The sequence below is a fragment of the Pseudophryne corroboree genome, chromosome 11, assembly GCF_028390025.1.
Source record: "Pseudophryne corroboree isolate aPseCor3 chromosome 11, aPseCor3.hap2, whole genome shotgun sequence".
Lineage (NCBI taxonomy): Eukaryota > Metazoa > Chordata > Amphibia > Anura > Myobatrachidae > Pseudophryne > Pseudophryne corroboree.
Window position 1 is genome coordinate 332,499,034 of NC_086454.1, and position 25,681 is coordinate 332,524,714.

The 25,681-nt window shown below is 50.9% G+C and overlaps 1 protein-coding gene across 5 annotated transcripts in view; it reads right to left on the minus strand.

The window, feature by feature from the left end:
- NLRC5 (NLR family CARD domain containing 5) overlaps window positions 1–25,681 on the minus strand; it is a 253,349-nt gene that overhangs the window by 48,020 nt on the left and 179,648 nt on the right. For 2 of the 5 annotated variants that reach the window (XM_063945766.1, XM_063945765.1), the window contains exons 40-41: window positions 14,910–14,993; window positions 1,681–1,764 (exon numbers count right to left, since the gene is read on the minus strand). In XM_063945766.1, the coding sequence (XP_063801836.1) occupies window positions 1,681–1,764; window positions 14,910–14,993 (168 nt within the window). Of the gene's footprint in view, window positions 1–1,680; window positions 1,765–8,142; window positions 8,211–11,189; window positions 11,286–13,864; window positions 14,027–14,909; window positions 14,994–25,681 lie in introns of those variants that run through there. The other 3 variants (XM_063945768.1, XM_063945769.1, XM_063945767.1) reach the window with 3 other exon arrangements.

Consider the following 25,681-nt stretch of genomic DNA (forward strand, 5'->3'; position numbering starts at 1 on the left):
CTGATAAATTGGTTAGTAAGCCGTCATGCAGAGTATGCCTAGCACTCACTTGATAAATAACTTAGCCGGCCGGCTAGAAACTCACTTATCCACTCGTCCACATACGCTTTTCACCGCCTCGATGTGCCGTCGGTGGCTTCTTCAGTGTGTAATTATGCTAATTATGCGCTAATTATGTGCTATAGAAGCGTTGAAGGTTTCTATTAGTATATTTATGGTATGTGCAAATTTATAAAATCCGGCCGGTGATTGTATAAATATATTAATTTTTATTAGAGTGAATAAAATCTTTAATTGGATATTAAGCGCAGTTCCAGTCTGTTTTTTCTTGTTCTATTAAAGTGGTGGCAGAGGAACCAAGCCCTAGTAACGTGCTGCTAACATCCAATTGAAACACTAGCGCCCAATTTTGTGGTTTTTCTTTCTCCAGGAAGCCTGGACCCGGACGGTAAACTCCCCCCCCCCCCCTAGCAATGCAGCCGGAGGTCCTTCCGGCTGCAGGGAGGAGGTGGTGGAGGCGCCGGGGACAGCCTGCTGCCTGATTCCTGGCCATGGAGGAGAGGGAGAGCCCCTGCAGACCACCTCACAGGTATCGCTGGGGGCCTCCGTCACCGCATTGCGATGTTGATCGCATATGTTAGTACATATGCAATCATGTATGTTAATACATCCCGCCCAAAGTGTGAAGGCATACAATAAGCGATAAAGACTCAGCGTCCTATACTTTCAAAAAAGTATAGTGAATACAAGAAAAGGCTTGCTAGGTGGTCGGAGCTGGTACTTTGATAGGACGTTTGCTCTCTGCTTTCCCCTACACAGCGTTCTGCAGTGCGCATTGTCAATTACATCTACTGACTGCAAACTGATAAAACAGTGCAAAGAACAATATTAACTTGTAACGGAACAGATTTGTCAGTGTCCGTGAAAGTCAGAGAGTGACACCACAAGTTCCAGAGGTATTGGGCGCATGCCAGCTGCACATAATCTCCATGCCCACATAGCCGAGCAATTATTTGCTACTGCGTATGCACAAAATATTCTTGAAGCCTCTACGATGCATGCGTTACCCTGTGGGTGCACCGATGCGCTCTTGCAGATGGGACCGCTGGTGTCAAAACTGGTGAGGAAAAATCCCGGGTGTTCCTGGGCAGTGACTGGGGAGGTGGCCTGAAGTGAATGCTCATTGTGAGTGCTGCGGGCATGTCAGTAAAAGCTGCTGCATTCTCAGACGCACAGCCACAGAGACCGTATTTAGACACTGCCATAAGCTGCTGCAAGTGTTGCTGGTGCACACGATGGTAGGCCAATGGTGGATTGTTCAGAACCACTGGCGGCGTTGCAGTGTGCAGGGGCACTGAAAGCGGGCATCTCAGGACTAGCACATTCCGGCACAGAACAGGTAGGCAGAAGCTAGCATTTGTGTAACAACGCCGCTGTGGCTGCCACGGCGCGCTCGCCTGAATTAAGCTCATTGCGGTAAATTTACTAAGGCAGGAGGTTTTTTTTTTAGAACTAGTGATGTTGCCCATAACAACCAATCAGATTCTATCTATTATCTTCTAGAAGCAGCTAGATAAATGTTAAGTAGAATCTGATTGGTTGGTATGAGCAAAATCACCAGTTTATGTGAAAACAACAGCAAAACACACATAACAGCAGTTGCACAAACAATATACTTACTTAATTTTCTTTAGCAATTTGAAATGCAGAAGTCCATCTGTAAGTCTCAGTAAGTCGTGTTCGCTGAATGTGTTATTTGATAAGCTGTGCAGAAAAGTGCAAAACAAATCTATTTGTATGAAAAACAACAATACGCATAAAAACTAACCTGAACAATACACATATAAACTAACCTGAACAATACACATATAAACTAACCTGAACAATCCCCCGTATTGGTAACTTGACACAGGCCAACTATGACTGGTACCCCAGTTGGACCTATTTGTGACGTTGGCCGTGTCGGCACTCCCCTTCGTGGACTATGCCGGCTAGTTACTGTATTATTACGTATAATAGATGATACATTCATTGGATTTCTTACAGTACTGTCCTAATCGTGATAACTAGACCTGTTGGATACACTAGAGTCCTCATTGGTATAAACATCCTAGTGATATTTGGTGGACCCCCTTCTTTAAAGTAAAGCATTCATTACCCTCAAAACCAGAAATAAAGACACGGAGACTTGAATTTTGGCAAAAAAATTGCTAGCTATTTATTTGACCCTAACCAGTAGCAACCTGTAATAGAAAATTTTATTAAGATGCCGATCCAGCCGGCATATGGTGGCAGCAAAAAGAACGGCTCTATTAACCTAAATTAACCTTAAATTACTAAAAAATTCGAAACCATCGTAATTTTACTACAACTATCACAAACCGGTAATAGGTGACAACTCAACCCCCACAGTGACTACCCACCGCTCCTGGGTGCCCTGCCGCTGCCTTCCCGGACGGGTGGTCAAGCGGCCAATAAGTCGATGGAGGTGAGTGCACCTAAACCACACCAAACTGTAAAACACTACAGCTTATCATACAAATACCAAACTGCCGTTCTTTTCCGCCAATAAATAGCCAACGATAAAACCAGCCAACAACTTAACGCCAAGGCACCACGTGCCAGAATCTCTGACCACAAGGGCGGGAGGGTGGGAAGGCAAATCACCACAAGAGAGAGCTAAAATGGCCTCACCTTCCCTATATATATCAAACCCTCCGCTTCAAAAAAGGCTGTACTTTCCTCACAGCTAGGACCACCCCTCACCAGATGTTTAACTCTTTCCTTTCCTATGCAGTCAATTCTCTCTCCTAAACATCCTAGTGATATTTGGTGGACCCCCTTCTTTAAAGTAAAGCATTCATTACCCTCAAAACCAGAAATAAAGACACGGAGACTTGAATTTTGGCAAAAAAATTGCTAGCTATTTATTTGACCCTAACCAGTAGCAACCTGTAATAGAAAATTTTATTAAGATGCCGATCCAGCCGGCATATGGTGGCAGCAAAAAGAACGGCTCTATTAACCTAAATTAACCTTAAATTACTAAAAAATTCGAAACCATCGTAATTTTACTACAACTATCACAAACCGGTAATAGGTGACAACTCAACCCCCACAGTGACTACCCACCGCTCCTGGGTGCCCTGCCGCTGCCTTCCCGGACGGGTGGTCAAGCGGCCAATAAGTCGATGGAGGTGAGTGCACCTAAACCACACCAAACTGTAAAACACTACAGCTTATCATACAAATACCAAACTGCCGTTCTTAGGGGGAGGAGCCAGTGCACACCAGATAGTCCTAAAGCTTTCTTTAGATGTGCCCAGTCTCCTGCGGAGCCGCTATTCCCCATGGTCCTTACGGAGTCCCCAGCATCCACTTAGGACGTTAGAGAAATAGAATTATCGGTAAGTAAATTCTTATTTTCTCTGACGTCCTAGTGGATGCTGGGAACTCCGTAAGGACCATGGGGATTATACCAAAGCTCCCAAACGGGCGGGAGAGTGCGGATGACTCTGCAGCACCGAATGAGAAAACTCAAGGTCCTCCTCAGCCAGGGTGTCAAATTTGTAAAATTTTACAAAGGTATTTGACCCTGACCAAGTAGCAGCTCGGCAAAGTTGTAAAGCCGAGACCCCTCGGGCAGCCGCCCAGGATGAGCCCACCTTCCTTGTGGAGTGGGCTTTTACAGATTTTGGCTGTGGCAGGCCTGCCACAGAATGAGCAAGCTGAATTGTATTACAAATCCAGCGAGCAATAGTCTGCTTAGAAGCAGGAGCACCCAGCTTGTTGGGTGCGTACAGGATAAACAGCGAGTCAGATTTTCTGACTCCAGCCGTCCTGGAAACATATATTTTCAGGGCCCTGACAACGTCTAGCAACTTGGAGTCCTCCAAGTCCCTAGTAGTCGCAGGCACCACAATAGGCTGGTTCAGGTGAAACGCTGAAACCACCTTAGGGAGAAACTGAGGACGAGTCCTCAATTCCGCCCTGTCCGAATGGAAAATCAGATAAGGGCTTTTACAGGATAAAGCCGCCAATTCTGACACGCGCCTGGCCCAGGCCAGGGCCAACAGCATGACCACTTTCCATGTGAGATATTTTAACTCCACAGATTTAAATGGTTCAAACCAATGTGACTTTTGGAACCCAAAAACTACATTGAGATCCCAAAGTGCCACTGGAGGCACAAAAGGAGGCTGTATATGCAGCACTCCCTTGACAAACGTCTGAACTTCAGGAACTGAAGCCAGTTCTTTCTGGAAGAAAATCGACAGGGCCGAAATCTGAACCTTAATGGATCCCAATTTGAGGCCCATAGACACTCCTGTTTGCAGGAAATGCAGGAATCGACCCAGCTGAAATTCCTCCGTCGGGGCCTTCCTGGCCTCGCACCACGCAACATATTTTCGCCAAATGCGGTGATAATGCTTCGCGGTTACATCCTTTCTGGCCTTAATCAAGGTAGGGATGACTTCCTCCGGAATGCCTTTTTCCTTCAGGATCCGGCGTTCAACCGCCATGCCGTCAAACGCAGACGCGGTAAGTCTTGGAACAGACAGGGTCCCTGCTGGAGCAGGTCCCTTCTTAGAGGTAGAGGCCACGGGTCCTCTGTTAGCATCTCTTGAAGTTCTGGGTACCAAGTCCTTCTTGGCCAATCCGGAGCCACGAGTATAGTTCTTACTCCTCTCCGTCTTATAATTCTCAGTACCTTGGGTATGAGCGGCAGAGGAGGGAACACATAAACCGACTGGTACACCCACGGCGTTACCAGGGCGTCCACAGCTATCGCCTGAGGGTCCCTTGACCTGGCGCAATAACTTTTTAGTTTTTTGTTGAGGCGGGACGCCATCATGTCCACCTTTGGTTTTTCCCAACGGCTTACAATCATGTGGAAGACTTCCGGGTGAAGTCCCCACTCTCCCGGGTGAAGGTCGTGCCTGCTGAGGAAGTCTGCTTCCCAGTTGTCCACTCCCGGAATAAACACTGCTGACAGTGCTATCACATGATTTTCCGCCCATCGGAGAATCCTTGTAGCTTCTGCCAGTCGGCAAATATCCCTCTGTGCATCACGCATGTATAAAAATGCATCTTTTAAATGCTCTACAGTCAGTAATATACTGTCCCTATCCAGGGTATCAATATTTTCTGTCAGAGAGTCTGACCAAGCCACCCCAGCACTGCACATCCAGGCTGAGGCGATTGCTGGTCGCAGTATAACACCAGTGTGTGTGTATATACATTTTAGGATAGTCTCCTGCTTTCTGTCAGCAGGATCCTTAAGGGCGGCCGTATCCGGAGACGTTAGTGCCACCTGTTTGGACAAGCGTGTGAGCGCTTTATCTACCCTAGGGGGTGTTTCCCAACGTGCCCTATCCTCTGGCGGGAAAGGGTACACTGCCAATAACTTCTTAGGAATTATCAGTTTTTTATCGGGAGAGACCCACGCTTCATCACACACTTCATTTAATTCCTCAGATGCAGGAAAAACTACAGGTAGTTTTTTCTCACCAAACATAATACCCCTTTTAGTGGTACCTGTGGTATTATCAGAAATGTGTAAAACATTTTTCATTGCCTCAATCATGTAACGTGTGGCCCTACTGGAAGTTACATTCGACTCCTCGTCGTCGACACTGGAGTCAGTATCCGTGTCGACGTCTGTATCTGCCATCTGAGGTAGCGGGCGTTTTAGAGCCCCTGATGGCCTTTGAGACGCCTGGACAGGCACAAGCTGAGAAGCCGGCTGTTCCATGTCATCAAACTTCTTATGTAAAGAGTTGACACTTTCACGTAATTCCTTCCATAAGCCCATCCACTCAGGTGTCGACCCCCTAGGGGGTGACATCTCCACTACAGGCAATTGCTCCGCCTCCACATCATTTTCCTCTTCATACATGTCGACACAGCCGTACCGACACACAGCACACACACCGGGAATGCTCTGAAAGAGGACAGGACCCCACTAGCCCTTTGGGGAGACAGAGGGAGAGTATGCCAGCACACACCAGAGCGCTATATATATACAGGGATATCACTATATAGAGTGTTTTCCCTTATAGCTGCTATTATTTGTAATACTGCGCCAAATAGTGCCCCCCCCTCTCTTTTTTTTTACCCTTTTCTGTAGTGCAGGACTGCAGGGGAGAGTCAGGGAGACGTCCTTCCAGCGGAGCTGTGAGGGAAAATGGCGCCAGTGTGCTGAGGAGAATAGCTCCGCCCCCTTTTCGGCAGACTTTTCTCCTGCTTTTTATGAGAATCTGGCAGGGGTTAATGTACATCCATATAGCCCTGGGGGTTATATGTGATGTATTTTTGCCAGCCAAGGTGTTAATATTGCTGCTCAGGGCGCCCCCCCCCCAGCGCTCTGCACCCATCAGTGACCGCAGTGTGAGGTGTGCATGAGGAGCAATGGCGCACAGCTGCAGTGCTGTGCGCTACCTTGATGAAGACTAATGTCTTCTGCCGCCGATTTTCTGGACCTCTTCTTGCTTCTGGCTCTGTAAGGGGGCCGGCGGCGCGGCTCTGGGACCGGACTCCGAGGCTGGGCCTGTGTTCGATCCCTCTGGAGCTAATGGTGTCCAGTAGCCTAAGAAGCCCAAGCTGGCTGCAAGCAGGCAGGTTCGCTTCTTCTCCCCTTAGTCCCTCGATGCAGTGAGCCTGTTGCCAGTGGCGTAAGTTCGTCCCAGTCGCCCGGAGGCATGATACATTTTGGTGCCCCCCTACACATACACACACATACCATATGTAGCTATCCCGCACCCAGGGTGAACAGTAGAAGGGTGCTCAGGTACCTTTCCCAATAGTAATATAGATACACATAGAAAGTGGACGCATTCCAAGTCAGTCATTACAATAAAACAGACACCAGCATACCATTATAGTACACCTACAGTGCTCCCTCACCCACCAGGTCTCCATGGAGATGCTTTGGCGCAGCGGTGTGCCAATATAATTAGTGTTCACTGTAGTATTTTTTTTTTAGGGCAGGGTGCTGATCACGGGGAGGGCACATTTTTCATTCGTGAGGGTAAATTTTTAAGTTAAATGGGCAAACTTAGGTACATACTATAATGCTTGGTGCTCCCATTCCTATGGGCAAAACATGGACAGTGCGCACCGAAGGTGCGCAGCAAAAATCTAGGGGCGTTGTTTCGTGGGGAAGGGGCGTGGCCACATAATAGTGTCAATTCACATTACACCACACGGTAGTGCCCCTAATACACATTGCACCAGTTAGAACCTCCTATACACACTGCGCCAGGTAGAGGCTAGAGCACGTTATACATATTGCGCCAGATAGAGCACATTATACACATTGCGCCAGATAGAGCACATTATACACATTGCGCCAGATAGAGCACATTATACACATTGCGCCAGATAGAGCACATTATACACATTGCGTCAGGTAGGGAGCACTGAGGCACATTGCACCAGGTAGAGAGCACTGAGGAACACTGCACCAGGTAGAGAGCACTGAGGCACACTGCACCAGGTAGAGAGCACTGAGGCACACTGCACCAGGTAGAGAGCACTGAGGCACACTGCACCAGGTAGAGAGCACTGAGGCACACTGCACCAGGTAGAGAGCACTGAGGCACACTGCACCAGGTAGAGAGCACTGAGGCACACTGCACCAGGTAGAGAGCACTGAGGCACACTGCACCAGGTAGGGAGCACTGAGGCACACTGCACCAGGTAGGAAGCACTCAGGCACACTGCACCAGGTAGGGAGCACTCAGGCACACTGCACCAGGTAGGGAGCACTCAGGCACACTGCACCAGGTAGGGAGCACTAATGGCACACTGCACCAGGTAGGGAGCACTAATGGCACACTGCACCAGGTAGGGAGCACTCAGGCACACTGCACCAGGTAGGGAGCACTCAGGCACACTGCACCAGGTAGGGAGCACTAATGGCACACTGCACCAGGTAGGGAGCACTGAGGCACACTGCACCAGGTAGAGCACTGAGGCACACTGCACCAGGTAGAGAGCACTGAGGCACACTGCACCAGGTAGAAAGCACTGAGATTAATGTTTACAGCTGCAAAATACTTACAAGGTTAATTTAGCCCAGGGGGACTCTCATGTACGTACCGGGTCCGGCGGCGCACGGCTGGATCCGGCGACGTGGCGGGGTCCGGCAGGCAGCAAACGGCGGGGCGGCAGGGCGCACAAAAACGGGCAGGGCGGGATTCAGCTGTCTAAAAAAGGGGCAGACACCTAGCGTGAACACTAGATATATATTAAAAAAAAGACAAACGCCTCATTCACTTAAACACACGTCTCACTTAAACACACACGCCTCTCACTTACATACACCTCTCACTTACACACACCTCTCACACACGTGCCTCTCACTTACACACACCTCTCACATACACATGCCTCTCACATACACATGCCTCTCACATACACATGCCTCTCACTTACATACACATGCCTCTCACTTATAGGCCCTACACACATAGCGATTTCACTGCACGATATGAACGATCTTGTTCATTAATGAACGAGATATCGTTCATATCGTGCAGTGTGGAGTCCCCAGCGATGAACGATGCGCGACCCCGCGCTCGTTCATCGCTGGGGCCATGTCGGCTGTGCATGCCGGCCAATATGGACGAGATCGTCCATATTTGCCTGCAAGTCTACGGAGCCGGGTGACGGGGGGAGTTAAGAAACTTCACTCCCCCCGTCACTGCCCCCCCGCCGCTGGGTCGCTCGTCGGCCGTCGGGCACCTCGGCGGCGCATCGCCGAGTGTGTAGGGCCCCTTACACACACATGCCTCTCACACACACACACATGCCTCTCACTTACATACACATGCCTCCCACTTACATACACATGCCTCTCACACACACACACACACATGCCTCTCACTTACATACACATGCCTCCCACTTACATACACATGCCTCTCACACACACACACACACACACACACATGCCTCCCACTTACATACACATACATGCCTCTCACACACATGCCACTCTCACACACATCACACACACACATGCCTCTTTTACTTGAATGTACAACTTTCCTTAAAAACACACACACCTCACTTAAAAACAAGCACACACAAAACACAGTACTTCCCCCCAAATACACCTCTCCCCCACCCCCCACACAGTGCCTACCTTTGGCTATCATCCAGAGCATGGAGGAGCAGAGAGTTCTGAGCTTCCCTCGGCTGGCTTACTAAGGGCCCGGGAGGAGCTGTGCTCTGGAGCTCCCCCTAGCTGCAGCCAGTGCCATCTCTCTCTACAGGAGGCAGCTTCCGTGTCATTGACACAGCTCCTCCATCTGCAATAGCAGCGCAGTCCTCAGGCTGCGGGAGACAGTGGAGGAGATGCGCCCCCTTGTGGCCAGGAGCCCGGCGGCAGCCGACTCCACTGCCTCCCACAGTTCCGCCCCTGCCTGTTGCCAGCAGGTCTCACTGAAAATAACAAACCTAAAACTAACTTTTCTAAGAAGCTCAGGAGAGCCCCCTAGATTGCACCCATCTCGGCCGGGCACAAAAATCTAACTGAGGCTTGGAGGAGGGTCATAGGGGGAGGAGCCAGTGCACACCAGGTAGTCCTAAAGCTTTCTATTTGTGCCCAGTCTCCTGCGGAGCCGCTATTCCCCATGGTCCTTACGGAGTTCCCAGCATCCACTAGGACGTCAGAGAAATGAGCATGAAACGGAACATCCCATCGGCAAACATTTGTTGATGAAATACTCCGCCCCAATCCGGAAACCCATAAAACGGATTCAACATCAATCTTAGCCATGAGGGCCCCGGTCCCGTAGCTGCGGACCATCTCTAGCGCCTCGTCGAATGACTGATACACCACCGAGCAATGAGCCGGCGGTATTGCGTCATTGACCGACGCCCCTAACGGGTAAGAAAGATGCTGGATGAGCCGGAAAGCGCCTGGAGTCTTCTTAGGAACCACCCCGACCGGAGAGATGACCAAATCATCCACCGGGGGTGCCATAAACGGTCCCTCCATCCTGCCAAACCTGACCTCCTTATCCACTTTCTCCCGCAGCACTCCCGGCAAGGCACGGGCAGATTGGAGGTTCCTCTGTGCCCGCACGGACACCTCACTCGCAACAGGCAAGCGAAAGCCAAACTTAAAACCGTCAAACAAAAAATTTGCATCCTCTCTATTCGGATACAATTCCAACCACCGGCCCATAGTCCCCAACTTAATTGGTGTTGGAGCTCTGCAGAGCGGTCCCGCTCGCGGCCTGCCTGGGGTACGCTTGCTTACCCCGCGTCCCCTGTCTACCGCCTTTGAAACAGGAGGAGGCTGGGTGGGATCCGCCACACTGCAGGCAGGAGTGTCGAAAACGACACTGCTTGCCAAAGGAACATGTTCCGCTGTTAAACGCGAAACACTTTCCTCTCGTGGCGGAACGCCCACCTGCACGGACGGCCGATCCACCTGCCTTGGCAAATCCGCCGTCCGCGCCGGACCCCTGGGCTGATGACCCTGCGCGTCGCCCGTCCGCCCCCTGTTTCCGGGGTTCCTCCTCCTGCTGCGAGGCCCGGGTTACTTTGAGCCAGACCTCCACATCCTTGAATCCGAAGGTCATGACTCGCAAGCCGTCCTGCTTCTCCCGGAACTCCTGATCATACCGACGCCACTCCGAGCCCGAGGATGTGCGCTGCATGTCGTGTACGAGATGCAGATACCGGATTACATTCATGTGCTCTTCCGGCCTATCCTCCAAGTAACACGCCGCAAATACCCAGAAACCGGCCAGCCAATTATCGAAGGACCGGAAAGCCTCAGCCCCAATGCCCTTCTTCGCGACCGCCGCCTTATACTCCTTCTTCATGGCCTTTGTTAACACGAACACGTCCACGAAGTCACCCCTACGAATCTTCTTGCGGCAGCTGTCCCGCAGCCCCCGCATTACTGCGGTGTAGTCGCAGCGAACGACCCCGGGCAAATCGCGGCGCTTCTTGGCCCTACGAGCTTCCTCGCTAAACCCGCTTGCGCCGCTTACGCCTCTTCTGCTGCTTTGCTGCCCGCTTGGCAAATTTCGCCGCCCTCTTCTTCGCCCTAGTAGTGCTACTTACTTCGGACGCCTGCGACGACAGAGAAGATGAAGAGGAGGAAGAAGAAGAGCTGCGCGAACTCGAGCTCGTGGGAGAAACCGATACCGACTGTACCAGCTCACCTGATGCCGTCGACCGCTCCGACCTGGAATCCTCATCCGCTTCAGCCCATACGTCGTCCTCCACGGAGTCTGCCATCCCTACTTCCTCGTGATCCCCTGTAAAAGACAAAGCAGAGGAGGACCCGGCCCGCGCTTGCGGCGCACGCCGGGCCCCACGTGTGGGGGGCGCTGTGGCCGCGCGCCCTTGCCCATCCTGCTCTGGACCTAGCTCCAGCTCCGCAGCGGCCGCCCCAAGCTCTCGGCAGGCTCGTGCCACCCGCTGCGCCGCTGAGGCCCTCCGCCTGCCAGACCCGCCTGCCCCCGCAGACTGGCCGGAATTCCCCGCCGCCCTCGGGGAGGCTACTGCGGCTAACGGCCCCAACGCTTCCACCACTGTGGCCAGAGCCCCCGAAGAACCCCCAGCCCGCACCTGGGCACGATCCCGCGCCCGCCGTCCGTCAGACGTGACCCGGGGACCTGACGCCCTCCGCCCCAGCGGGAAAGCGGGGGCCCCCCTGCCGGACCACTCACTCTCCCCCTCCGAAAACGCCTCCACCCCGGGCGGATCAGAAATATTCCCCGATCCTGGGGAGGACCCGCTGCAATGCGAAGCGGCGCGTACTGCGGCCCTGCGGCCGCTAACCCATTCCCTGTCCCCCCTCCTCCCCCGAATGCCGCTGTATCCCGGCTCCGGTGGAGTGGTATGGGGAGACAAGGAAAACCGCGGCGCAGCTGCGCGCGTTCCCCCGCGCACTGCATGGCCCGCGGTGGGCTCGCGCGCATACCGTGCGCGCGCCCCCATACCACTCGCTGCGCTCTCCTTCCCTCACACAGGTGAGCAGCAGGGGAGGGGGGGAGGGCTTCCTGTATATCTGGCACAGGGGGGGCATGTATACCTGGCAATGGGGGCATATCTGGCTCTGGGGGGGCATGTATACCTGGCAATGGGGGCATATCTGGCACTGGGGGCATATCTGGCACTGGGGGGGCATGTATACCTGGCAGTGGGAGCATATCTGGCACTGGGGGGGGGGGGCATTTATACCTGGCAATGGGGGCATATCTGGCACTGGCGGGGGGGGGGGGGCATGTATACCTGGCAATGGGAGCATATCTGGCACTGGGGGGGCATGTATACCTGGCAGTGGGAGCATTTCTGGCACTGGGGGCATATCTGGCACTGGGGAGGCATGTATACCTGGCAGTGGGAGCATATCTGGCACTGGGGGCATATCTGGCACTGGGGGGGGGGGCATGTATACCTGGCAATGGGGGCATATCTGGCATTGGGGGCATATCTGGCACTGGGGGGCATGTATACCTGGCAGTGGGAGCATATCTGGCACTGGGGGCATATCTGGCACTGGGGGGGGGCATGTATACCTGGCAATGGGGGCATATCTGGCACTGGGGGGGCATGTATACCTGGCAGTGGGAGCATATATGGCACTGGGGGCATATCTGGCACTGGGGGGATATGTATATCTGGCACTGGGGGGGGGAGGGGGGGCATGTATACCTGGCAATGGGGGCATATATGGCACTGGGGGGGACATGTGTACCTGGCACTGGGGGCATATCTGGCACTGGGGGGGGGGGGGGCATGTATACCTGGCAATGGGGGCATATCTGGCACTGGGGGGGCATGTATACCTGGCAGTGGGAGCATATATGGCACTGGGGGCATATCTGGCACTGGGGGGATATGTATATCTGGCACTGGGGGGGGGGAGGGGGGGCATGTATACCTGGCAATGGGGGCATATATGGCACTGGGGGGGACATGTGTACCTGGCACTGGGGGCATATCTGGCACTGTGAGGGCATTTGTGTATCTGGCACTGGGGGGCAACGTGTATCTGGCACTGTGGGGCAACGTGTATCTGGCACTGTGGGGCAATGTGTATCTGGCACTATTGGGGTCATATGTGTATCTGCCCCTCCCAACATATGTGTATCACGCCCCCCACAGTATCTGTAAGACATTTTTTCTACTTGCACCACTGGCCGCCAGTGACACTGACCGCGGCTGACCTGCTGCTAGTCAATGGCGGATTTGAGAATTGAAGCCACCGCCAGCGGTGCTGGGTCCACGCCTGCACTTCCGCGGGCCGTGCCGTCCGAGCAGCAGCAGCAGCACTGACTGAGTGTGAGAGACCGCCCTCCACCGCTGCTGCTGGTAGGTTGTGATGCAGGGACTGCTTTACTAACGTGGCTATTACCTCCATGGGGGGGGGGGGGGGCTGCCTATTTTTTCAGTCCCGGGTCCCACAATTTCTGGTGGCAGCCCTGCTGACAGGTCTGAGAGTTGCCGCTTCGGTCGGGTCCAGGGGAGGTGCTTCGGGTGGCCCCGAGTCTGATGTAGGAGGATCTTCTGTCGGCTGGCAGGGGGCAGTGGTATTCAGGTGATGTTATGAGGGTGGCCGGGAGGGGAATGAGCTGGGCTGGTGTGACAGGACTTTTTTTTCCCCTGTGAACACTGGCTGAAATGCAGGGGATCTGTGGAATATTTTCAATGGGGGGCCTGGAGCTGCAGTACAATCCACCCCATTGTTAATCCGGCTCTGGTTATACCACCCTCAAGCATGCAAATTACCACTGACGGCTATAAAATAATGCATTTCCCATCATCGTGCTTTTATCAGTATGTACAGTGATGGATATCTTCAAATATGTAAAGGGTCATTACAAGGAACTAGCAACAGATTTGTTTATTAAAAGAACTCTGTATAGGACGCGTGGGCACTCGCTGAGGCTAGAGGAGAGAAAATTCCGCACACAACGTAGGAAAGGGTTCTTCACGGTAAGGGCAATAAAGATTTGGAACTCCCTGCCGGAGAAGGTAATAATGGCAGACTCTGTAAATGCATTTAAACATGGATTGGACAAATTTCTAACTGGAAAATGTATCCAGGGCTATAGCATTTAGCAGAGTGACATTAAATATCTGGGAGTGGTAGAATCATAGTTGTCAATTGGTACTAAACCATTAATTCAGCAGGTGCATTATAATATGAACAGCTTAACACAGAATACAGGTTAAACCCAATGGGCATTTTGCCTCTTTTCAACCTCACTAAATATATAACTATGTAACTATGTAAGGTGTGTACACACGGTGAGATATTTTCTTACGATTTTGACTAAATAGTCAAAATCGTAAGAAAAGTTAGTGCAGATCGCAAGGTGAAAGTCACCTTGCGATCCCGATTCGATGCCGATGCGTGGTCCCACGCGGTCGGCATCGCAAACCTAGATAGACTGTGCATGCAAGACAATTTTGACTATCTCTATAGAAGAGAGAGTCAAAATTGACACAGCCAAAATCGCACATAGGGGTTCATTCCAACCCGTTCGCACGCAGCGGTTCTTCGCTGTGGTGCGAACGGGTCAGAACTGCGCATGCGTGGCGGGACGTCGCCGGGCAACGAAGTGCACAGCGAAAAAAGAAGACGCAGCGCCGATCGCATGAAGATTGACAGCGTTCCGGGGCGGATACTCACCGTTGGATCCCCCATAGGCGGGGATTAGTTGATCAGACCAGCAGCAAAAAGTTGCTGGCTGCGATCAACTCGGAATAACCCCCTTAGTCAGTATCGCAAGCACAGTCATTATGTGCTTGCGATGCCGACCTAGCCCCTGTCGCATAGTGAGAATCGGGCATAGCCCGAATCTCACCGTTTGTATGCGCCTTAACTATGATTATGAAATAAAGAACAAGAAACACTTTGATGCATTTACCTGATGTCTTCAAGCTGCGGAAGGGATACCAGCAACTCCACGAAGGAACTTTCAGAGCACTCCCCTAGACCGCAGGACCCCAGGCTGTGTACACACATATTGTTATGTCATCTTAGCACAGTTATCACAATGTTACTGCCATTTACACCAACTGAACAGACACAATTGTTACAAACACAACCTGGGGAGACCGTGTATACCGGCCGGCCGCAGCATTAATTGACATATAAACACCATCCAAATACATAACATACAATGTGTAATTTATGCATCACATTTCCAATTACACCCACACATTCTCAACTTACAAACACTTCATTCACAAACTAGTACACAGTACGCCTAAGACAATGACCCTTTTGGTTCTCCAGCTGTTGTGATACAAATATTAGCATGCCCTGTCTGGCATACTGTGACTTGTAGTTCCACCACAGCTGGATAGAATTTTTTTTTTTTTTTTTACTGTAGCGTCTGAGTTTCAGTTATTTGCAAAAACAATTATGTTCTATATATGTTGTATATACTGCATGCATAGCACGTATAAGTAGGGCCTGATACACAGATGTACTGTAGGCAAATGCTGTCGCAACTGTGATGTATGGCCCGATTGCAGACCTGATCGCAGCTGTGCGTTTTCGTACAGCGGGCGATTTATCGAAACTACTGCACATGCGAATGCACCGCAATGCGCAGGCGCGTCACCAAACAGCGAAAGGATGGTGCGAAAATTTCAATTGCACGGCCGTTTGCAAGGTGATTGACAGGAAGAAGACGTTTGTGGGTGGTAACTAGACGTTTTCTGGGTGTGTCAGGAAAAACGCAGGCGTGCCCAAGCGTTTTCAGGGCGGGTGTGTGATGTCAGCTCTGGCCCTGATCAGCCTGATTTCTTTGGACTGGAGGAGTAAGTATTGAGCTACGCACAAACCGCAAAGACTGCACAGAATGGGAAAAACATTTGATGGTGAGTGTGATGTGAACTAACCCTAACTGTCCTCTTCCACAGCCTAACCCTAACCGTCCCCTTCCACAGCCTAACCCTAACCGTCCCCTTCCACAGCCTAACCCTAACCGTCCCCTTCCACAGCCTAACCCTAACCGTCTCCTCCCACAGCCTAACCCTAACCGTCCCCTTCCACAGCCTAACCCTAACCGTCCCCTTCCACAGCCTAACCCTAACCGTCTCCTCCCACAGCCTAACCCTAACCGTCCCCTTCCACAGCCTAACCCTAACCGTCCCCTTCCACAGCCTAACCCTAACCGTCCCCTTCCACAGCCTAACCCTAACCGTCCTCTTCCACAGCCTAACCCTAACCGTCCCCTTCCACAGCCTAACCCTAACCGTCCCGTTCCACAGCCTAACCCTAACCGTCCTCTTCCACAGCCTAACCCTAACCGTCTCCTTCCACAGCCTAACCCTAACCGTCCCCTTCCACAGCCTAACCCTAACCGTCTCCTCCCACAGCCTAACCCTAACCGTCCTCTTCCACAGCCTAACCCTAACCGTCCCCTTCCACAGCCTAACCCTAACCGTCCCCTTCCACAGCCTAACCCTAACCGTCCCGTTCCACAGCCTAACCCTAACCGTCTCCTCCCACAGCCTAACCCTAACCGTCTCCTCCCACAGCCTAACCCTAACCGTCCCCTTCCACAGCCTAACCCTAACCGTCCCCTTCCACAGCCTAACCCTAACCGTCCCCTTCCACAGCCTAACCCTAACCGTCTCCTCCCACAGCCTAACCCTAACCGTCCCCTTCCACAGCCTAACCCTAACCGTCCCCTTCCACAGCCTAACCCTAACCGTCTCCTCCCACAGCCTAACCCTAACCGTCCCCTTCCACAGCCTAACCCTAACCGTCCTCTTCCACAGCCTAACCCTAACCGTCCCCTTCCACAGCCTAACCCTAACCGTCCCCTTCCACAGCCTAACCCTAACCGTCCCCTTCCACAGCCTAACCCTAACCGTCCCCTTCCACAGCCTAACCCTAACCGTCCCCTTCCACAGCCTAACCCTAACCCTTCCCCTGAGGGGAATTTTCACATGCAATGGCACACTTGCACAGGGCGAATTTTCACTCCCCCTGGGTATCGTATCGTAGGACAGTGTTATTTGCAGCACAGCGATCAGGTCCTTAGTACGCAGCGGCTGGATTTGTATATGGACACCCACTGGAAGTGACTGAGATCCGTGGTTTGTGTACAAAGACACAGACATTGGATGCACATCGGCCTATATGGTCAAAATTGGTGAAATGGTCACAACTAGAGATGAGCGCCTGAAATTTTTCGGGTTTTGTGTTTTGGTTTTGGGTTCGGTTCCGCGGCCGTGTTTTGGGTTCGAACGCGTTTTGGCAAAACCTCACCGAATTTTTTTTGTCGGATTCGGGTGTGTTTTGGATTCGGGTGTTTTTTTCCAAAAACACTAAAAAACAGCTTAAATCATAGAATTTGGGGGTCATTTTGATCCCAAAGTATTATTAACCTCAAAAACCATAATTTACACTCATTTTCAGTCTATTCTGAATACCTCACACCTCACAATATTATTTTTAGTCCTAAAATTTGCACCGAGGTCGCTGTGTGAGTAAGATAAGCGACCCTAGTGGCCGACACAAACACCGGGCCCATCTAGGAGTGGCACTGCAGTGTCACGCAGGATGTCCCTTCCAAAAAACCCTCCCCAAACAGCACATGACGCAAAGAAAAAAAGAGGCGCAATGAGGTAGCTGTGTGAGTAAGATTAGCGACCCTAGTGGCCGACACAAACACCGGGCCCATCTAGGAGTGGCACTGCAGTGTCACGCAGGATGGCCCTTCCAAAAAACCCTCCCCAAACAGCACATGACGCAAAGAAAAAAAGAGGCGCAATGAGGTAGCTGTGTGAGTAAGATTAGCGACCCTAGTGGCCGACACAAACACCGGGCCCATCTAGGAGTGGCACTGCAGTGTCACGCAGGATGGCCCTTCCAAAAAACCCTCCCCAAACAGCACATGACGCAAAGAAAAAAAGAGGCGCAATGAGGTAGCTGTGTGAGTAAGATTAGCGACCCTAGTGGCCGACACAAACACCGGGCCCATCTAGGAGTGGCACTGCAGTGTCACGCAGGATGGCCCTTCCAAAAAACCCTCCCCAAACAGCACATGACGCAAAGAAAAAAAGAGGCGCAATGAGGTAGCTGACTGTGTGAGTAAGATTAGCGACCCTAGTGGCCGACACAAACACCGGGCCCATCTAGGAGTGGCACTGCAGTGTCACGCAGGATGTCCCTTCCAAAAAACCCTCCCCAAACAGCACATGACGCAAAGAAAAAAAGAGGCGCAATGAGGTAGCTGTGTGAGTAAGATTAGCGACCCTAGTGGCCGACACAAACACCGGGCCCATCTAGGAGTGGCACTGCAGTGTCACGCAGGATGTCCCTTCCAAAAAACCCTCCCCAAACAGCACATGACGCAAAGAAAAAAAGAGGCGCAATGAGGTAGCTGACTGTGTGAGTAAGATTAGCGACCCTAGTGGCCGACACAAACACCGGGCCCATCTAGGAGTGGCACTGCAGTGTCACGCAGGATGTCCCTTCCAAAAAACCCTCCCCAAACAGCACATGACGCAAAGAAAAAAAGAGGCGCAATGAGGTAGCTGACTGTGTGAGTAAGATTAGCGACCCTAGTGGCCGACACAAACACCGGGCCCATCTAGGAGTGGCACTGCAGTGTCACGCAGGATGTCCCTTCCAAAAAACCCTCCCCAATCAGCACATGATGCAAAGAAAAAGAAAAGAAAAAAGAGGTGCAAGATGGAATTGTCCTTGGGCCCTCCCACCCACCCTTATGTTGTATAAACAAAACAGGACATGCACACTTTAACCAACCCATCATTTCAGTGACAGGGTCTGCCACACGACTGTGACTGATATGACGGGTTGGTTTGGACCCCCCCCAAAAAAGAAGCAATTAATCTCTCCTTGCACAAACTGGCTCTACAGAGGCAAGATGTCCACCTCATCTTCACCCTCCGATATATCACCGTGTACATCCCCCTCCTCACAGATTATCAATTCGTCCCCACTGGAATCCACCATCTCAGCTCCCTGTGTACTTTGTGGAGGCAATTGCTGCTGGTCAATGTCTCCGCGGAGGAATTGATTATAATTCATTTTAATGAACATCATCTTCTCCACATTTTCTGGATGTAACCTCGTACGCCGATTGCTGACAAGGTGAGCGGCGGCACTAAACACTCTTTCGGAGTACACACTTGTGGGAGGGCAACTTAGGTAGAATAAAGCCAGTTTGTGCAAGGGCCTCCAAATTGCCTCTTTTTCCTGCCAGTATAAGTACGGACTGTGTGACGTGCCTACTTGGATGCGGTCACTCATATAATCCTCCACCATTCTATCAATGTTGAGAGAATCATATGCAGTGACAGTAGACGACATGTCCGTAATCGTTGTCAGGTCCTTCAGTCCGGACCAGATGTCAGCATCAGCAGTCGCTCCAGACTGCCCTGCATCACCGCCAGCGGGTGGGCTCGGAATTCTGAGCCTTTTCCTCGCACCCCCAGTTGCGGGAGAATGTGAAGGAGGAGATGTTGACAGGTCGCGTTCCGCTTGACTTGACAATTTTGTCACCAGCAGGTCTTTCAACCCCAGCAGACCTGTGTCTGCCGGAAAGAGAGATCCAAGGTAGGCTTTAAATCTAGGATCGAGCACGGTGGCCAAAATGTAGTGCTCTGATTTCAACAGATTGACCACCCGTGAATCCTTGTTAAGCGAATTAAGGGCTGCATCCACAAGTCCCACATGCCTAGCGGAATCGCTCCGTGTTAGCTCCTCCTTCAATGCCTCCAGCTTCTTCTGCAAAAGCCTGATGAGGGGAATGACCTGACTCAGGCTGGCAGTGTCTGAACTGACTTCACGTGTGGCAAGTTCAAAGGGCATCAGAACCTTGCACAACGTTGAAATCATTCTCCACTGCACTTGAGACAGGTGCATTCCACCTACTATATCGTGCTCAATTGTATAGGCTTGAATGGCCTTTTGCTGCTCCTCCAACCTCTGAAGCATATAGAGGGTTGAATTCCACCTCGTTACCACTTCTTGCTTCAGATGATGGCAGGGCAGGTTCAGTAGTTTTTGGTGGTGCTCCAGTTTTCTGTACGTGGTGCCTGTACGCCGAAAGTGTCCCGCAATTCTTCTGGCCACCGACAGCATCTCTTGCACGCCCCTGTCGTTTTTTAAAAAATTCTGCACCACCAAATTCAAGGTATGTGCAAAACATGGGACGTGCTGGAATTGGCCCAGATTTAATGCACACACAATATTGCTGGCGTTGTCCGATGCCACAAATCCACAGGAGAGTCCAATTGGGGTAAGCCATTCCGCGATGATCTTCCTCAGTTGCCGTAAGAGGTTTTCAGCTGTGTGCGTATTCTGGAAAGCGGTGATACAAAGCGTAGCCTGCCTAGGAAAGAGTTGGCGTTTGCGAGATGCTGCTACTGGTGCCGCCGCTGCTGTTCTTGCGGCGGGAGTCCATACATCTACCCAGTGGGCTGTCACAGTCATATAGTCCTGACCCTGCCCTGCTCCACTTGTCCACATGTCCGTGGTTAAGTGGACATTGGGTACAGCTGCATTTTTTAGGACACTGGTGACTCTTTTTCTGAGGTCTGTGTACATTTTCGGTATCGCCTGCCTAGAGAAATGGAACCTAGATGGTATTTGGTACCGGGGACACAGTACCTCCAACAAGTCTCTAGTTGGCTCTGCAGTAATGATGGATACCGGAACCACGTTTCTCACCACCCAGGATGCCAAGGCCTCAGTTATCCGCTTTGCAGTAGGATGACTGCTGTGATATTTCATCTTCCTCGCAAAGGACTGTTGAACAGTCAATTGCTTACTGGAAGTAGTACAAGTGGGCTTACGACTTCCCCTCTGGGATGACCATCGACTCCCAGCGGCAACAACAGCAGCGCCAGCAGCAGTAGGCGTTACACGCAAGGATGCATCGGAGGAATCCCAGGCAGGAGAGGACTCGTCAGAATTGCCAGTGACATGGCCTGCAGGACTATTGGCATTCCTGGGGAAGGAGGAAATTGACACTGAGGGAGTTGGTGGGGTGGTTTGCGTGAGCTTGGTTACAAGAGGAAGGGATTTACTGGTCAGTGGACTGCTTCCGCTGTCACCCAAAGTTTTTGAACTTGTCACTGACTTATTATGAATGCGCTGCAGGTGACGTATAAGGGAGGATGTTCCGAGGTGGTTAACGTCCTTACCCCTACTTATTACAGCTTGACAAAGGGAACACACGGCTTGACACCTGTTGTCCGCATTTCTGGTGAAATACCTCCACACCGAAGAGCTGATTTTTTTGGTATTTTCACCTGGCATGTCAACGGCCATATTCCTCCCACGGACAACAGGTGTCTCCCCGGGTGCCTGACTTAAACAAACCACCTCACCATCAGAATCCTCCTGGTCAATTTCCTCCCCAGCGCCAGCAACACCCATATCCTCCTCATCCTGGTGTACTTCAACACTGACATCTTCAATCTGACTATCAGGAACTGGACTGCGGGTGCTCCTTCCAGCACTTGCAGGGGGCGTGCAAATGGTGGAAGGCGCATGCTCTTCACGTCCAGTGTTGGGAAGGTCAGGCATCGCAACCGACACAATTGGACTCTCCTTGTGGATTTGGGATTTCAAAGAACGCACAGTTCTTTGCGGTGCTTTGCCTTTTGCCAGCTTGAGTCTTTTCAGTTTTCTAGCGAGAGGCTGAGTGCTTCCATCCTCATGTGAAGCTGAACCACTAGCCATGAACATAGGCCAGGGCCTCAGCCGTTCCTTGCCACTCCGTGTGGTAAATGGCATATTGGCAAGTTTACGCTTCTCCTCCGACAATTTTATTTTAGGTTTTGGAGTCCTTTTTTTACTGATATTTGGTGTTTTGGTTTTGACATGCTCTGTACTATGCCATTGGGCATCGGCCTTGGCAGACGACGTTGCTGGCATTTCATCGTCTCGGCCATGACTAGTGGCAGCAGCTTCAGCACGAGGTGGAAGTGGATCTTGATCTTTCCCTAATTTTGGAACCTCAACATTTTTGTTCTCCATATTTTAATAGGCACAACTAAAAGGCACCTCAGGTAAACAATGGAGATGGATGGATTGGATACTAGTATACAATTATGGACGGGCTGCCGAGTGCCGACACAGAGGTAGCCACAGCCGTGAACTACCGCACTGTACTGTGTCTGCTGCTAATATAGACTGGTTGATAAAGAGATAGTATACTCGTAACTAGTATGTATGTATAAAGAAAGAAAAAAAAACCACGGTTAGGTGGTATATACAATTATGGACGGGCTGCCGAGTGCCGACACAGAGGTAGCCACAGCCGTGAACTACCGCACTGTACTGTGTCTGCTGCTAATATATAGACTGGTTGATAAAGAGATAGTATACTCGTAACTAGTATGTATGTATAAAGAAAGAAAAAAAAACCACGGTTAGGTGGTATATACAATTATGGACGGGCTGCCGAGTGCCGACACAGAGGTAGCCACAGCCGTGAACTACCGCACTGTACTGTGTCTGCTGCTAATATATAGACTGGTTGATAAAGAGATAGTATACTCGTAACTAGTATGTATGTATAAAGAAAGAAAAAAAAACCACGGTTAGGTGGTATATACAATTATGGACGGGCTGCCGAGTGCCGACACAGAGGTAGCCACAGCCGTGAACTACCGCACTGTACTGTGTCTGCTGCTAATATATAGACTGGTTGATAAAGAGATAGTATACTCGTAACTAGTATGTATGTATAAAGAAAGAAAAAAAAAACACGGTTAGGTGGTATATACAATTATGGACGGGCTGCCGAGTGCCGACACAGAGGTAGCCACAGCCGTGAACTACCGCACTGTACTGTGTCTGCTGCTAATATATAGACTGGTTGATAAAGAGATAGTATACTCGTAACTAGTATGTATGTATAAAGAAAGAAAAAAAAACCACGGTTAGGTGGTATATACAATTATGGACGGGCTGCCGAGTGCCGACACAGAGGTAGCCACAGCCGTGAACTACCGCACTGTACTGTGTCTGCTGCTAATATATAGACTGGTTGATAAAGAGATAGTATACTCGTAACTAGTATGTATGTATAAAGAAAGAAAAAAAAACCACGGTTAGGTGGTATATACAATTATGGACGGGCTGCCGAGTGCCGACACAGAGGTAGCCACAGCCGTGAACTACCGCACTGTACTGTGTCTGCTGCTAATATAGACTGGTTGATAAAGAGATAGTATACTCGTAACTAGTATGTATGTATAAAGAATGAAAAAAAAACCACGGTTAGGTGGTATATACAATTATGGACGGGCTGCCGAGTGCCGACACAGAGGTAGCCACAGCCGTGAACTACCGCACTGTACTGTGTCTGCTGCTAATATATAGACTGGTTGATAAAGAGATAGTATACTCGTAACTAGTATGTATGTATAAAGAAAGAAAAAAAAACCACGGTTAGGTGGTATATACAATTATGGACGGGCTGCCGAGTGCCGACACAGAGGTAGCCACAGCCGTGAACTACCGCACTGTACTGTGTCTGCTGCTAATATATAGACTGGTTGATAAAGAGATAGTATACTCGTAACTAGTATGTATGTATAAAGAAAGAAAAAAAAACCACGGTTAGGTGGTATATACAATTATGGACGGGCTGCCGAGTGCCGACACAGAGGTAGCCACAGCCGTGAACTACCGCACTGTACTGTGTCTGCTGCTAATATAGACTGGTTGATAAAGAGATAGTATACTACTAATATTATTTACTGGTGGTCAGGTCACTGGTCACTAGTCACACTGGCAGTGGCACTCCTGCAGCAAAAGTGTGCACTGTTTAATTTTAATATAATATTATGTACTCCTGGCTCCTGCTATAACCTATAACTGGCACTGCAGTAGTGCTCCCCAGTCTCCCCCACAATTATAAGCTGTGTGAGCTGAGCAGTCAGACAGATATATAATATATATAGATGATGCAGCACACTGGCCTGAGCCTGAGCAGTGCACACAGATATGGTATGTGACTGACTGAGTCACTGTGTGTATCGCTTTTTTCAGGCAGAGAACGGATATATTAAATAAACTGCACTGTGTGTCTGGTGGTCACTCACTATATAATATATTATGTACTCCTGGCTCCTGCTATAACCTATAACTGGCACTGCAGTAGTGCTCCCCAGTCTCCCCCACAATTATAAGCTGTGTGAGCTGAGCAGTCAGACAGATATATATAATATTATATATAGATAATAGATGATGCAGCACACTGGCCTGAGCCTGAGCAGTGCACACAGATATGGTATGTGACTGAGTCACTGTGTGCTGTGTATCGCTTTTTTCAGGCAGAGAACGGATTATATTATGTACTCCTGGCTCCTGCTATAACCTATAACTGGCACTGCAGTAGTGCTCCCCAGTCTCCCCCACAATTATAAGCTGTGTGAGCTGAGCAGTCAGACAGATATATATAATATTATATATAGATAATAGATGATGCAGCACACTGGCCTGAGCCTGAGCAGTGCACACAGATATGGTATGTGACTGAGTCACTGTGTGCTGTGTATCGCTTTTTTCAGGCAGAGAACGGATTATAAATAAAAGTGGTGGTCACTGGTCACTATCAGCAAAACTCTGCACTGTACACTACTGAGTACTCCTAATGCTCCCCAAAATTAGTAAATCAAGTGTCTCTCTAATCTATTCTAATTCTAAACGGAGAGGACGCCAGCCACGTCCTCTCCCTATCAATCTCAATGCACGTGTGAAAATGGCGGCGACGCGCGGCTCCTTATATAGAATCCGAGTCTCGCGATAGAATCCGAGCCTCGCGAGAATCCGACAGCGTCATGATGACGTTCGGGCGCGCTCGGGTTAACCGAGCAAGGCGGGAAGATCCGAGTCGCTCGGACCCGTGAAAAAAAACATGAAGTTCTGGCGGGTTCGGATTCAGAGAAACCGAACCCGCTCATCTCTAGTCACAACACGCCTGTGTTTCAGCCGCCTCTTTTCCATTATCTCCCACATATGGTCCCGGAATAAAGCCTTTTCTGCTACCACCATCGCTGCACATGTGCAGTGCAACCCCAGTGCATGTGCAGTGACAAAAAATCTCACTGACTCCATCTCTGAATCAGGCCCACTTTTCTATGTTGTACACACACACAATCTCGGCAGTTGAATACCGACAGCGGCATACCGACATTCACAATCCCAATGGTTCCCGGTGAGTTTTTTAAACCTAACTCACCGCTCCTGCACCCTAACCCTCCCCACTGCACCCTAACCCTCCCCACTGCAGCCTAACCATACCCCCACCCGCAGCCTAACCCTAACCCTCCCCACTGCAGCCTAACCCTAACCCTCCCCACTGCAGCCTAACCCTCCCCACTGCACCCTAACCCTCCCCACTGCAGCCTAACCATACCCCCACCCGCAGCCTAACCCTAACCCTCCCCACTGCAGCCTAACCCTAACCCTCCCCACTGCAGCCTAACCCTCCCCACTGCACCCTAACCCTCCCCTCTGCAGCCTAACCATACCCCCACCCGCAGCCTAACCCTAACCCTCCCCACTGCACCCGAACCCTCCCCACTGCACCCGAACCCTCCCCACTGCAGCCTAACCATACCCCCACCCGCAGCCTAACCCTAACCCTCCCCACTGCACCCTAACCCTCCCCACTGCAGCCTAACCATACCC